The sequence below is a fragment of the Antedon bifida genome, chromosome 4 (assembly GCF_963402885.1).
Source record: "Antedon bifida chromosome 4, ecAntBifi1.1, whole genome shotgun sequence".
Taxonomy (NCBI): domain Eukaryota; kingdom Metazoa; phylum Echinodermata; class Crinoidea; order Comatulida; family Antedonidae; genus Antedon; species Antedon bifida.
The window spans coordinates 21471808-21486125 of NC_136229.1; the positions used below are offsets into that span (position 1 = coordinate 21471808).

The 14318-nt window shown below is 35.1% G+C and overlaps 2 protein-coding genes across 3 annotated transcripts in view; one reads left to right on the plus strand and one right to left on the minus strand.

The window, feature by feature from the left end:
• The window catches only part of LOC144840212 (sorcin-like), a 134448-nt gene that overhangs the window by 113647 nt on the left and 6483 nt on the right, over positions 1-14318 (minus strand). The gene's annotated exons all lie outside the window — the stretch shown is intronic.
• Positions 1-14318, plus strand: part of LOC144840204 (guanylate cyclase 32E-like) — a 34732-nt gene that overhangs the window by 6320 nt on the left and 14094 nt on the right. The window contains exons 2-4 of one of the 2 annotated variants that reach the window (XM_078695933.1): positions 12489-12925; positions 13317-13623; positions 14060-14206. In XM_078695933.1, coding sequence (XP_078552059.1) covers positions 12527-12925; positions 13317-13623; positions 14060-14206 — 853 coding nt within the window. In that variant the 5' untranslated portion in view covers positions 12489-12526. Of the gene's footprint in view, positions 1-12484; positions 12926-13316; positions 13624-14059; positions 14207-14318 lie in introns of both variants that reach the window. The other variant, XM_078695932.1, reaches the window with a different exon arrangement.

Consider the following 14318-nt stretch of genomic DNA (forward strand, 5'->3'; position numbering starts at 1 on the left):
TGTTTGCTACTGTACTAGCGATTAGGTACATGCATCACATACCATACTACACTAAGCGGACTTGATTTCCAGGCTAAGCCGCATGACAAAGTACATGCAATTAAACGAGACATAGGCCTATTTATCCAAGACATATCTTAAAAGTTAAGGTATAGTTTATTGCTTTAGTATCTTAATGTTTTTTTCGGCATTTTCTGCTGTACGAATATATATATACTCATTCATCTTAAAAACGATGGATTCATTTTAGATTGATTTATGATGTTGGATTCATTTTATCATAGAATAAAATAAAAATGTCAACTTGCTCCAAAAATTCAGAAATTTTAATAGCTTACAATATTTTAAATGTACTTTAAACTTCAAAGGAGTCAGACAAACTATCATACAACATTCCGTACGTCTGCGTTAGAAAAATACGGTAACATTGTGCATTAATGCATCACTACGCATAGGCGTAAAAAACCGTTCATGTGTGAACTTACAGTATACAACATCTAATCACGATTCGGCGCGAAAACATCATGTGAACCACATTATACAGCATCGTATAGATGACGATAATCATTCTCTCGTGTGAGCCAGCCTTAAACATCTAATCGCAGACGACTAATTGCTTTCATGTGTGAACCAGAATTATGAAACACAAAAATCAATACCGTAATAATTATTTTGTTCATAGGCGACATAATATTTTGAAAATGTATATAAAAAAAAAGCATTACGACTTACGTACACATAAACCTAATAACAAAAAGTATACCTACGTCATAAACAAAAATGTTTCATATTCCTGCGACAGATCAAACCAGGTTTGTTAAGCTAGCCCACGCTCTGATAACATAAGCCATATTATACAGTTCAACGTAGTTCTAGATACGATGCCATACCAAATGACAAATAGGCTTCTGTATTAAACCCCTAACATTATGCGTGGTATTGTTGTTAATGAGTATTTTATTTCTAAAAACAAAATATCAATCATATGCTGTATTATGTAGTAATCGAAGAGACGATCCCACAACGAGGATTATAAATAAAACGCATTGATTAAAACAACCTATACAACATCTAAACAATTCCTCACGCAGTCTTTATTACTGAATCAATCCCGTTTTTTTAAAATGAGGTCAATATTTTAAAAAAAATGTTGATCGAACAACCTTGCAACCGTAAAACAAGATATTATAAACAAGTTCTAACAAAACAATTCCATTCGGAATAATTAACAAACGATGATATTTAAAAAAAAATAATCATAAAATATTTATCGTCACGTGCAATTTAAACATCTAATAATAATTGCACAATTCCCACAACGTCTGATATACGTTTATGATTATTAAACTTAACAAAATGAGCAGGGCAAGAAAAATCCGCGGGCCCATGGTAGTCACAGCACAGTGCAGTGCCTAACTATGAACGAACGACAGGAGCGGGCTCAGATCGACTGCTACACCTGGGTAACCCCTACTTTTCAGAAAGATACAATGAATTCTTCTTTTATAAAACTTGTTCCACTAGGGACGAAACGCAAGGACGTAACGCAACGTAATTGATTTGACCAATCACAAGCCATGGATTATTCGAATACCGGTAGTCGTTTGTCATTGGTCAACACGCTTGCGTTGCGTCTACGTCTTTGCGTTGCGTCTCTAGTGGGAACGAAGCTTAACGTACATATACGAGCCGGTTGTGTAATGGACCTCCAGTTATTATTCGAGGGGACCTGTTCTACCAACAGAACAATGGTCAAGGAGGGCCTTTAACCTGTGCCAATGGGTATGGTTTGTGGCCCCTGCCTAAACCGCTCGCGGCACTCGACTCGTAATATATGAATGTTGTACGTGCAAAAAGACGCGCACTTTTCTTACACGTTTGACTACTGTGCGTTCTTTTTGTGATCAGTGATGGAACATTCAACAGGTAACCAACTTTTCCAGCGACGTCAGCTGACTTCATGGGCTTTAAAGCTTTAAAAACACGTTTTCATGGAGTTAGAACACGAACTCTCAACCAAAATATTAGATCACTTACAGCATCAGAAAAAATTCAAAATAACAAAAAACAAAATCTGTTTTACTCTTGCCCTAAAGAGATGTTGCCATAGAAACGGATAGAAAAGGAAAGATAAGCGTGTGAACGCAGTTCAACTGTCTCTCTAAGGGTCGATTACGTAAAGCCTTTTCCATTTAGGAAAGGTTAATACGAACAATAGTTGTACAAGGTGATTAGGATACGTGCTTTATTACTGGTCGCAATGAGATACAGTAATCCCCGTAAATCTGCTAAAACCCCCAAAAATCCGAATACGAAGGTATCTCTATACAAACATAAATATAGATAAAAATAGGCAAAGTTCACAGAGAGAAAAAAAATCTGGTAAATATTGATTTTTACTCCTAAATAACTGAAGTACTAAAGTGCTTTAGATTTATGAACTCATAACATCTTATAATCTTATCTTATATAATATAGTACATTCTCTATGAACCTATTTTCTGTACTGTATCTATTTCCGAAGTATCATAGGCATATTTGGTAATACAACATCACATGTGTTTCACATGTATCTAGTAGAAACCTGAACAGGCACCACATGTGATATAAATGAGATGCTGTATTACCAAACATTCATATGATACTTCGGAAATATAGATATTATTACTCCATGATAGTATGTGGAGCACTGGGAATCGGGTGGTATTGTACGGTACTGTTTCGTTGTAACGTATCAAAGATCTTGTTCGATACGTTACCAACTATAATAACTGTGTCATGTACGTTTCAATCCTTAATAACCAAAAACAAAATGGCTTAACTCAGGCGTATAATTTGTTTTACGTATTATACAACTATTATAAACTACTGTATTTAACTTAACTTGTTTGTTATAATAAATACTGACAACACATTAGTAACATTAGTTGATATCTGTAGAATCAAAGTACAAACTCATGTCCTGCAATGGCAATGTTCGGTTGAAACGGAGTACAACGGCCATAAAAATAATACTTAAAATAGCTTAATTATCTTGATTTTATCCTTAACACAAACTGAACTGCAATTTCAGTAAACTAAGTACTTTCAATACGTCATTTGGGTGTCATCGAATTCTGTAAACGTTTAAACTGTAATCCATATACACTAATAAATATTAGAGTCCGTCTAAAGGACCAAAGCAAATGACATCACAAAGGGTCAAATAATTGGCAGCAGGAGCGTCTCAGCTGAAGCGGATGAAAGTAATTTCTGGATTTATACGCATCCTGCGCGTAAATACGCGTATCTTCGGTATCACTGACAAAGTAGTTATCGAATTTACTATCAATAACACCTTAAAATGCTATCTCAATCTATTATTAAACAAAAGTTTAATATCATTACAGATTAATAACCCTGTACTTTATTAGTAACCAGCAAAGTAACCGAATCTATTGTACTGTATAGATGGTCACGTTTGAAGGTAGAAAACAGATACACTAATTGCTGTATAAATACGATAGTATCCAACAGATCGACACCTTCATTTCTCAAAGGAAATAAATCATAAAGTGTCATTGCATTTCAAAAGACACCTTCATGGCGTTGATTGATTTATAAAGTACTACAAAAAAAAACATCGTTGTTGTTAAAGTCACGATTCATAATAATAAGTTACATTTATTTTCCTTAATTCGATAAATAATAATATTAGTTGTATTCTGGAATTCGTTGTTCTTTAAGTATTATTTTGTCCGATTTCTAGATTTAAATTAAAAACGTGTCTGGTTTGGCCTTAATGGCCGCCCATACCATATAAACATTATTGCCATACGTTTTGTTTGAGGAGCTATTCTCTGTGTGTACTGTTAAATGTATGGACATTATTACTACTTTTTACAAGTTTAATGTACCGTACGGCAATATTATGCAATTTTGTCCTTAATTGCACCATAGGGTAGGCCTATTAAGACAATCTTGAAGGCATGTAATTAACGATGAACGGTCATGTTCGTAGGAATTATGAGTCCCATTGTCATTTGAGGGGTGGGGGTGGGGGTGGGGGTGACTTTCCTTCCTTCTATATAATTATACGCATCCGTTTACTAAAATGTATCCTGTTGATTTTATCATTCTATAGTTTATACGCCAAATGAGTTATTGGAATATTTCTTATTTCACCTCACGCTTAAACATTACGCGAATTGACCAATCACAAACGACAGTTTTTATCCATCGCGTCGTGATTGGTCAAATTATTTGCGGCGCACTTAAGTTTTTGCGGGAACGACTATTTAGAGAGCAACATTTCAACTATGTCATTTACTGCAACCTCTGTACGAAACAGACAAAATTATTATTCATAACATTCAATTTCAATATAAATGTTTTTGCTATATGGAGTTGCCTCAGGGGTCTGCGACGACGAACGAGCCCAACTTGAACGAAGGCAATATTGCCCGAAGAAAACAGAAAACATACCATATGGAAATTAATTAATTTCAAATTCAATTCACAAAAAATTAATTATGTTAGATAAGTAAAAGTATACTATATTGCATTCGTGACCTATATCGTAAATGGGACTCTCAACAAAATCCTATTTGACAATTTAAGACAAAGCATGCATGATAATATCAGAAAACACTGACCAAAAATGTTAATTGTAACTACTGTAAATTAATTTTTTTTTTATGGGTTAAGTATTACAAACGTTAATACTAAAGTGACTCCTTTTGAAAGTTGTTAAACGCCAAACGTCTAGATAAGCATGGGGCTCCGGGGACCATCTCCCTTCATCCATCGCCATACTGACGGCTTAAGCCACAATAGAGAGCAACACCATTATTTTCAAAAACATTTCCAAATCCCTAGGGATCCATAATGAACGTAATAAATAATGTTTGGGGAGAATTGCAATACACATGGTCAATTATCAAGGAAGATAACAGTATGTAAAAATAACATAATAACAAATGACATTAAAATATAAAAAAACAAAGCATGATAACAAAAACCCGATCATACATTACAAAAATCATAAATGTTATCTTTCCGCCGATGGCTGGTTATTTTGTCTACACGATACTTCACGATAACATTTAATGTTACTAGACCAATTTCAGCATTTCATAAATGGACTTCAGGTCACAGGATAACATACATCCAATTTCCCCACACGTAATTTCAACATTTAACATTGCGTTTGCGGGTGACGAGTTCAAATATATAGGTAAAAATAGAAAAGGTACGCAGTTTTGATCGTATAGTGTTGTACTCGTTCATCCACCCGTCTATGCAGATGTCAGTAGATAGAGCCTAATAGACTTTCGCTAGCCATCCAGATACAAGTCAGACTGTATTAGATACTTTTAATACACGATACGTCTGACGGCTGCAGAATCCGACGATTCTTTAACATTTTGTTTCAACCTAAACAGACTAGGCAAAAATAGAATGGTACGCAGTTTTGATCGTAGTGCACTGGTTCATCCACCGTTCATGCAGCTGTAAGTAGACATAGCCTAACTGACTATTGCAAGTCATCTAAATACGTTTCTGACTGTATTAAATACTTGTAATACACGATATCTCTGTTATTATGCAGCTATTCGTTAGGCCAGGGCTTCCCGCCAGTCCGTCCCATAACAAGCTAATACTAATAGAAGCTGACAAAAATTACGTATGATATAACAATAATTGTTGAAGGAGACTGGTGATGCTCATGGGGAGAACTATTGAACTGTAGGGCCTGCAGTATATAAATATGATACACCAGCAATTTTAGTTCCCGTTGAGTGGAGGGGGGGGGGGTGTTATCCTGAATACAAATATCATGTTATCCTTGTTTGTAGAGATATGAACAGACTGACAGAGATATCTTGTATTAAAAGTATTTAATACAGTCAGACTCGTATATAGATGACTTGCGATAGTCGGTTAGACTCTACATCTAGTGACAACTGCAAAATCAGATGGTTCTTCAACACTTTGTCTGAACCTAAACAGACTTAAAATATTAACAAAGGATTTACCTAAAAAAGGTGATATATCAGTAACTAATGCTGTCATAATACTTCTATTAGAAAAAAATAACCAATCTGATAAAATGAAACATTTTATAAGTTACGATCAAAAACTTCTCTGCAAATTCATCAATCATGACGCTAATGTATATATTGAAACCTTTCAGTCATCATTCACACATTTTGTGTGATTTTTTTTTTTTATATATATAAAACTATGTAGAAGATTAAATGTGATGAAACGTTAATAATAATAAACACTCAAATACAAATTGACAGGATTGAAAAATTGTACATAACCTTAGGAGATGGAAAGAATCCAAAATAAGTATCAGCAGTCTCAGAAACAAACACAATATTTGTCGGTACAATATCATACTAATTCACTGTATTATAAACTTAAATCTTAATAATAATTTGCGGCGCGGGTACACGTTCAAAAGTTTACAGAGGGATATTATATTTTCAAGGGTGCGTACAGATCTGTGCTACTCTGCGTACCACAAATCTGGAAATACGCATTCTCCATGTACACGTAGGTGGTGTATGTGGAAATAAATTAAATCTGAAATCTGAATCTGGGGCCTTTGAATCAATGAAAACTAGCCGCCTATGTTATCGCAAACCCGTCACGAACAGTTCCCCTTTTCCCGGGAAATATTGCGCCCTTTCTGGCGTGGACTTTTTACTGTCGTTGTTAGTTCAAGTCCATAATATTTTTCAGTAAAACAGGTAGCGCAAGTGCCTCATGTCTCGTAGTGGCTGCTGCACCTCCCCGTTTGGTTTGTAAGTGACCCCCCTCCCCCGGGATCTGGGGGTAGCGTCGCGGTATGTCAAAAGGGTACACGTTTGCTTACTATCGTCCCCACGACGAAAATAGCTTTAAGTTTACCAAACATACTTTTACATGACTGTCTGTCTAAACAATTATTACATAAAATACACATTTACGACACGATAAAATGAATGTACAAAACATATACCGGTAGTTGTTAATATCACGTCAATCAATATATCTCTTTACAGCATCTTATGAAAATTACAAATCCAATAAGATATCAAAAAAGATTAATAATGGCTTGGTTATTACATTGATATAAAGTATAGGCTACACTCTATACAAGATGAATTTACTTTGTATTTGTATATGAAAGCGAAATCATATGTACATCCCTTATACGTTGTGAAAATATGGTCCTCGGTCAAGTTGTCCTTTAAAAGCTCTGTGCAGCTATATCGTTTGAAAATCTACATAGCCCTAATTCTACAAACCACATTAAAATAACATTACATTTAGTCCATAAACGCATGCAGTCGAATTTAAATTGAGAGTGTTCAGGCATAACTGATAGGCACACTTTTGACAACGGTAAACCAAACATTTACAAGACAATTACTGTTAAAAATGCATGTTAAACATATTTGTTAATGTGATATAAATAGAGCAGACAGGATGATAAATGTGGTTAAAGAATAATAGTTAGAACGTGGATACATCATTGTGTTTGATATTGCGAACTGTATCACGCCGTCTAATGCTTTCCATTATCGAATAAATTATTACGCACGCGAATCAACATTTCTGAGTTCTGATTGGTTACAAAAGATGAAAATATTAATACGTATACGCATTAATCAACGATGTCGATTCGCGCAAATAAATTTGCCTAGTGGAAACGGGGCTTAAATGTGATGTGAAGATATCTAATTTTATAAATAGTCAGGACATACTTGTTTTAAAAGGTTTGATCCAAAATTATAGTCATCAGACGAGCAGTAATTTGTAACATTAAAACATGTATGAATGCTATATTTGGATGGAATGATGAATGCGGCATGAATGGCGCCAATCAATAAGGGCCTCGCAGGGTTTCTATAAATAATTCAATTGATTACCTTTTAGTGCCAGGAGGCTATAGTTATAGTGTGTTTCATGGCTGGTTTGTTTCTTTTATACATTCTTCCAATGCTATTTATAACGATAACCATCCACCACCCCACCCCGTGCCACAATCCCCTTTTACCCTACCACTTCCATACGTGCAAGACATCCGACTAAGAAGGTACAGGCCAATTATGACTTTTACGTATCTCAATTGCACCCCTCCTCAACCTCATGCTACAGAATTTGTCTTTTTTTTTTGTTGGTCAATTTGATTGGTAAGTAAGTCAATTTCCATAGTTTATTTATATCCTCGACAATCCCCTCCCCTTCCTTCCACTTCACTAAGCGCACTGAGACAACATATTGTGGAACGCGGTATGTTTATAATATGCATTATATATAACATTTAAAAAGTCACAAATTGAAACGTTTTTTTTTCTTTAACAAACACCCAGCAAATACCTAAATATTCCTCTAAAAAAATGAACATTAATTTTGTCTTTTGAATTTTCATCAAACCAGACATGTAATTACCATAAAACTTTAGATTGATGCTATTGATTATTCCATTTCATTTTTCAAGATATTCGGAGTATGTTGCATTTGTGGATTTTCGTTAGATTTCCTGTGCATATGGTATACCTATTTTTAATTACGTTCATTTATTACACTAAAAAAGGGCACAGGTTATACTCATAGTGCATAGCTCTGTTAAAGTTTGAATGCAGCCAAAATAATTGGTCATTTTAAAGCGTAATATACTTTTATCATCTCATAGCCGTACGTACGTCCAACGTAAATCCATTTTTACAAAAGGTATTATACGTACGTACGTAATTATTTGTCATGCGTAGAGAGGTATTTGGAAGATGGAAGAAACATAAATACGCTTGCGTGTAAACTGGCGCTTTCGATTCGCGCGAACAAATTCGCCTAGTGGAAAATAGGCTTAAGCTCTGTCTACACTATCAAACTAGTTTGACAAATTGAAAAGTGTGATGTACCCAAATATAGTGATAATATGCCGAAAGATGGTAGTGATATGACATCATCATGTTTCCATATATGGGCACATCACATTTTTTTGTCACATAAAGTTTGATAGTGTGGACAGAGCTTTAGAAATCTTGATGTGGCGACAACGGAAAATAATCATTGAATTTCTTTTACACACGTGATGTATATTATTTATGAAGTAGCTTGTTGATAATTAACCTTTTTTATATCTGATAAATATAGATAACTGTATGATTGACTATAGTCTATAGGGCAAATTAATTGAATAGATATGGCAGAAGATTTATATCAACCATCTCCGAGGTAACGAAAATATAATAAGTAGCGTTCGTAATTATGTAACCACTACTCGTGTTGTGCATAAAATATACATATATAAATGTTTAACCAATGAACTCCTAACCGCCTAAAGCGATATATATTGAAGTAAGTAAATTAAAATTAATGATAAATATGAGAAAATCGGCACGAGCAAAACAAATGTCAACAAACCATACCAATGTTTCATACGCCTATATCATCTACCAGCGTGTAACATTCGACGAATGCATGCTCTTATCCTACCAAGTGTGACAGTAGTTATTACAAATTATGAAAGGTTTATTTATCCCCTGTTGATCCTGTACGGTCTATTCGTCTATACGGGCTTTTTATTTATTTATTTATTTATTTATTTATTTATTTATTTATTATCTAAATGTAACTATTTTTTTTGGGGCCTCCTATTACAAGCCCCTTGGGGTTTCCTGGTCCCTTTTATCTTCTTTACATTTGTTTTACTCCTTTTTATTTTGTGTATTGTTTGTTTTTGATTGATGAATAAAAGAGATTGATTGATTGATTGAAACGTAACACGTCATCAACGGTACATGCACGTAAGGAATAATGAGCTTGTGCACAAATTCACGGAAATCTAATCATGCAATATCAAGACGCCGCGCGATTTAGCAAAGGTGTCGTTAAACTAGTTTGACAAAAAGTGTGATGTGCACAAATATGGTAGTGATATGCCCAAATATGGTATTTGGTTATTGATGAAAACAACGTTGGTCAATTTCGTGTAAGAGTTCAAAATTATGACCGGGTCAAAAGTAGGCCTATACAAAACTAGTTCATACGTTCAGACGACGTTGAACTATTGTGTGTGTCAATTGTTTTATTCATTTAGGAACTTTCGTTGTCATATAATGATTAGTTGAATACGTTTTGTATTCGAATGGTAAATTGTAAAGGGATTGTGCTCAACAGAATATCATTCGAATAGAAAACGTTAACAACGCAAGCTTTTTCGTTAATGCTTGGTTTACCACAAGAGACGTAACGCAACGTAAGGGATTTGACCAATCACAAGCGATGGATTTATTCGGCTGTCGCTTGTCATTGGTCAACAAGCTTACGTTGCGTTAACGTCCTTGCGTTGCGTCCTAGTGGGAACCCAAACTTAAGAACAATCGCAACGCTCAAAATACGGATAAACTATACTCAACGGTAAAACTTCCAATCGAAAATGACAAATGACGACGAAACGATTACATAAACGTACGAATTGACAAATGTAGTAGCCTAATGCTCTATATCAACACTGTGTCCTGTGTGAACAGGTGACAAAATACTGTTGTTATATCTCTCAAACAAACTACAATTCCCCTGAGGTACATCGTAATTGTCTATTTAATCATTCTATGATACGTATCAACACAGCCGTATATTTCAAATTTTACAGTAAATAATTGATGCTTTCCACACAAAACAAAAACTATCTGCGTACATAGTTATATTATCGATCGCTTGAAATAAATAATTTTACCTGATTTAAACGGAAACGAAGAAGAATTAACTGGTGCAATATTAAGTTCCATGAATGTACTACCGTTATTTGTAGGATTTTAGAGAGACTAATGATGGTCTTAAAACAACGGTGTATAAACTAGGTCAAACAGCTTGGTTCTTACAGAGGACGTGACGCAATGACGTAAGCGTAACGCCAGTATTTGACCAATCACAGGCACTGGATTATCCGAACTGTCGCTTTTGGTCAACTGGGTTGCGTTGCCGCAACTCCCCAACCCAGTTGACCAAAAGGTCGCACGTCAAGCTTCACATGGAGGATATTATAGGGCTGCACGTGATATATTCCGAAGTTGCAGTTGAACTCGCGTTCAGCACGTCGCCGCCTTTACCATTCGGATTTCTCGTTTTTTCAATATTTTTTTTTGTGGAATTTGCCTTTCCGCGACGGTGGTGCACACAAAGAAATTAAGAATTTTCAGCGAAATATTTAATTTAAATTTAATTGCACTACTGTATTTATTTTACTGACACAGTAAATTTGTGCGGTAATACTTGAATCACACAACGAATTAGTTGTCCATTAGTTCTATTAACGTAGAGTGTGATTGATTTGATGTCTATTCATGAAACATCTGTCTTTGTAATATTAACGCAAAAACATTACTTTTATTTCGAGTATTTCGTTAAAGGCTCAACAATAAAAACATATAAAACATATATAAATTTAAAACCATTAACCTAATGTAATGTTAAGGGATAATCTTTTTAAAAACATCAAACGATGCAGTTTATTATTTTTTTTAATTCATATTTAGTGCTCTGACATTTCTTTTAAATTTGAGTCAAAAATTAATTTCTTGATCGGGTTTTAATTATTATTATTATTATTATTATTGTGACCAGATGCTTCTTTTGTGGTAAAACAGTACTATCGAACACTATCAGTTATGGTCATGTTCTATTAATTTAATCACGAGTTTTTAATGAATAAAAAATGTAAAAATACACTCCAGAAGAATTTTGAAATTTTCATGGTATTTGGTTAATCGGAATTTACAATTTTGCAAAATAATCGGAGACCTTTCGCCAGTTTTGCGAAGACAAATTTGACATTAGCGCGAGCGTACCTATGATTCTTGGGTTTAGGTTGTAATGACAGGTTCGAATGATATCATTCTCGACTGCTGTTTACATGTGTGCTGAAATATACCAAGTTTTCTTAAAAGCTTAATATTGCAGTAGAATAAACACAGATAATCTGCCAGATTGTGAATTAAACTAAGTAACCAAAGCTCTCGTGAATTCCGTTGACCATATTTAAAAATCAAGAGCAGATGTAATGATACCTTGTCATTTTATTGTCTCCTCATTCCTCCTCATTCTGCAGGATGTGTCCTAGTTGTCAATCGCTTACGACACACTGGGGATTTCACTTTCTAATTCTCATTGTTGCCACGCTTTTCCAGTAGAGCACTTACGCCCAGTGTTTAATTTCACATATTGTTAAACCATCATTTATGGATTTTTAACAGGTCTGACTGAAATTAGTCTGCATACCGGATGGGATAAATGCCAGAACAATGATTTACAACATTTATGTATTTTGTAAAGTAAACCATTTATGTGTGTGGACAAACAGGTCGACTTCACGCTTCAATGGGCTTTTCGCTTGCACAAGATAACATTTAACACCTGCGTATTCAACAATTCGACGTTGTGATAGCTTATGAATTAACAACAGTCTATATAAACGATGCATGCCTAAACGTATCTTTTTTTTAACACAGGAAAGAAATGTAACTGACGATCGAATGCCATAATCAACATGGAATTCAAAAGGCAATATCTTATTGTAACTTGCATCTTATTTTTGATATCGCCATGTTGTGCATTTCGACAACCAGATGCAAGACACAGACGGAATCCTGTTCAAGAAATTGAGGTGGGTTACTTGGCAACGGCGACCAATTCCTTGTCAAGATCTGCCCGGACGGCTGGTGGCGCTATGACTTTAGCAGTGAATGAAATTAATAACAATAGAAAATTACTTGAAAACTATAAACTAAAGTTTGTCTACACCGATATCCAAGGTGACGAGGAGAAATCGATTGCCGCGCTTTCAGACATGTGGAAACATGGTGTCAGTGCTTTCTTTGGACCGGATATTACGTGTACAACTGAAGCACGCATGGCGGCCGCCTGGAATCTCCCGATGATATCGTATGTAAGTATATTCTTACTGTGGTGTGACACATGTTTTCTCTACTCTCTGTGTAATATTGTAACATTTAGGAGGCGACCTTAGATTATGAAAACTTGCATATGTGTTGGTGGAACTCAGTACTCTTCTAAGTTCTATTCTAAGTTTATCGCAAATATCTTGATTTCGCGATGAACGTCATTGCACAATGCATGGTGGGAAGGCTTTGAGAAACAAACAACAAATCATGTACGTACGCGTAGTGACGTTTTCTCCCAAATTCTTCCCACCATGCGTCGCGCACGCTATTTGCGATAAACCTTATTGCCACAGCAGCGTTGTCGCCTTCTTTATGTTTCATTCACATTCCTCAATACGATGCTATCATGTTATCGAAGTTCATTTTATTCCTCAGCAATGTGCAGAATACGAAGTTAGTGACAAGTCGATTTACAAAACATTCGCAAGGACTAACGCGCCAGACACACAGTTTACACGCTCCGTCTTGTCCCTGTTGGAGCATTTCAATTGGTTTAAAGTTAGCATCGTAGCAGGAGACGAGACGCGTCGTGTCAGTATGAAGGACATTCTTCAAAAGACTTTGCGTTACAACAACGTTACCATTCAACATAACTTGACATTCGAGTCACCATATTGGCGGAATTGGACCAAGACACGACTGCTTAGGGACATTGTAGAAAAGACGTACATGGACACAAGAGGTAAGATGTAGTTTAAATTATATTAATATCAATATGAAGCTAGCCACGAAGAACAACAACGTAGTAAAGAATGCAAGTCCGTAGCCAGAAGGATTCGAATGAACCGCCCCTCTATGTTTTCATTCTGAATTCCCCTTTTCAACTAGAGACAGGATCAAGTAATAGTAAATAGGCCTAAAGCTTTTGACGATTGTTACCCTTTTTGTGGAAAAATGAAAAAGGACTCCTTCAAAACATCCTGACCACGGCTTGGTGAATAAAGTCTGGTCTTCTATTTAATTGCATCAACAACAAAAAAGGTTACTTACAAATTATATAATGTCGTCACACAACAAAACAAATCTCATCAGATAAATACATTTCAACAAATATACACGATATAACCTAATAACCTGCATATTCAATTTCTGAGTAAGCTTTATAATTTGTATTTCAGTTTACATTTTTCTTGGGGAGAGATTTGAATTATTTCATTTCATGGAGGAATTGGACGAAAAACATTTATTAGAAAATGGAGAGTATGTAGTAATATCAGTAGAAATAGAGGAGTATAAAAAGGATTCAAACAAGAAATTGCTAACTAGTGAGTATTCAATGAATATTATGTAAGCACGTGCCCATTTAAAAATTCAGCGATCGGAATTGGGCCGCGGAGTAAGAGCCGGTTTTATAGACGGAACACACTCTGCATGTTA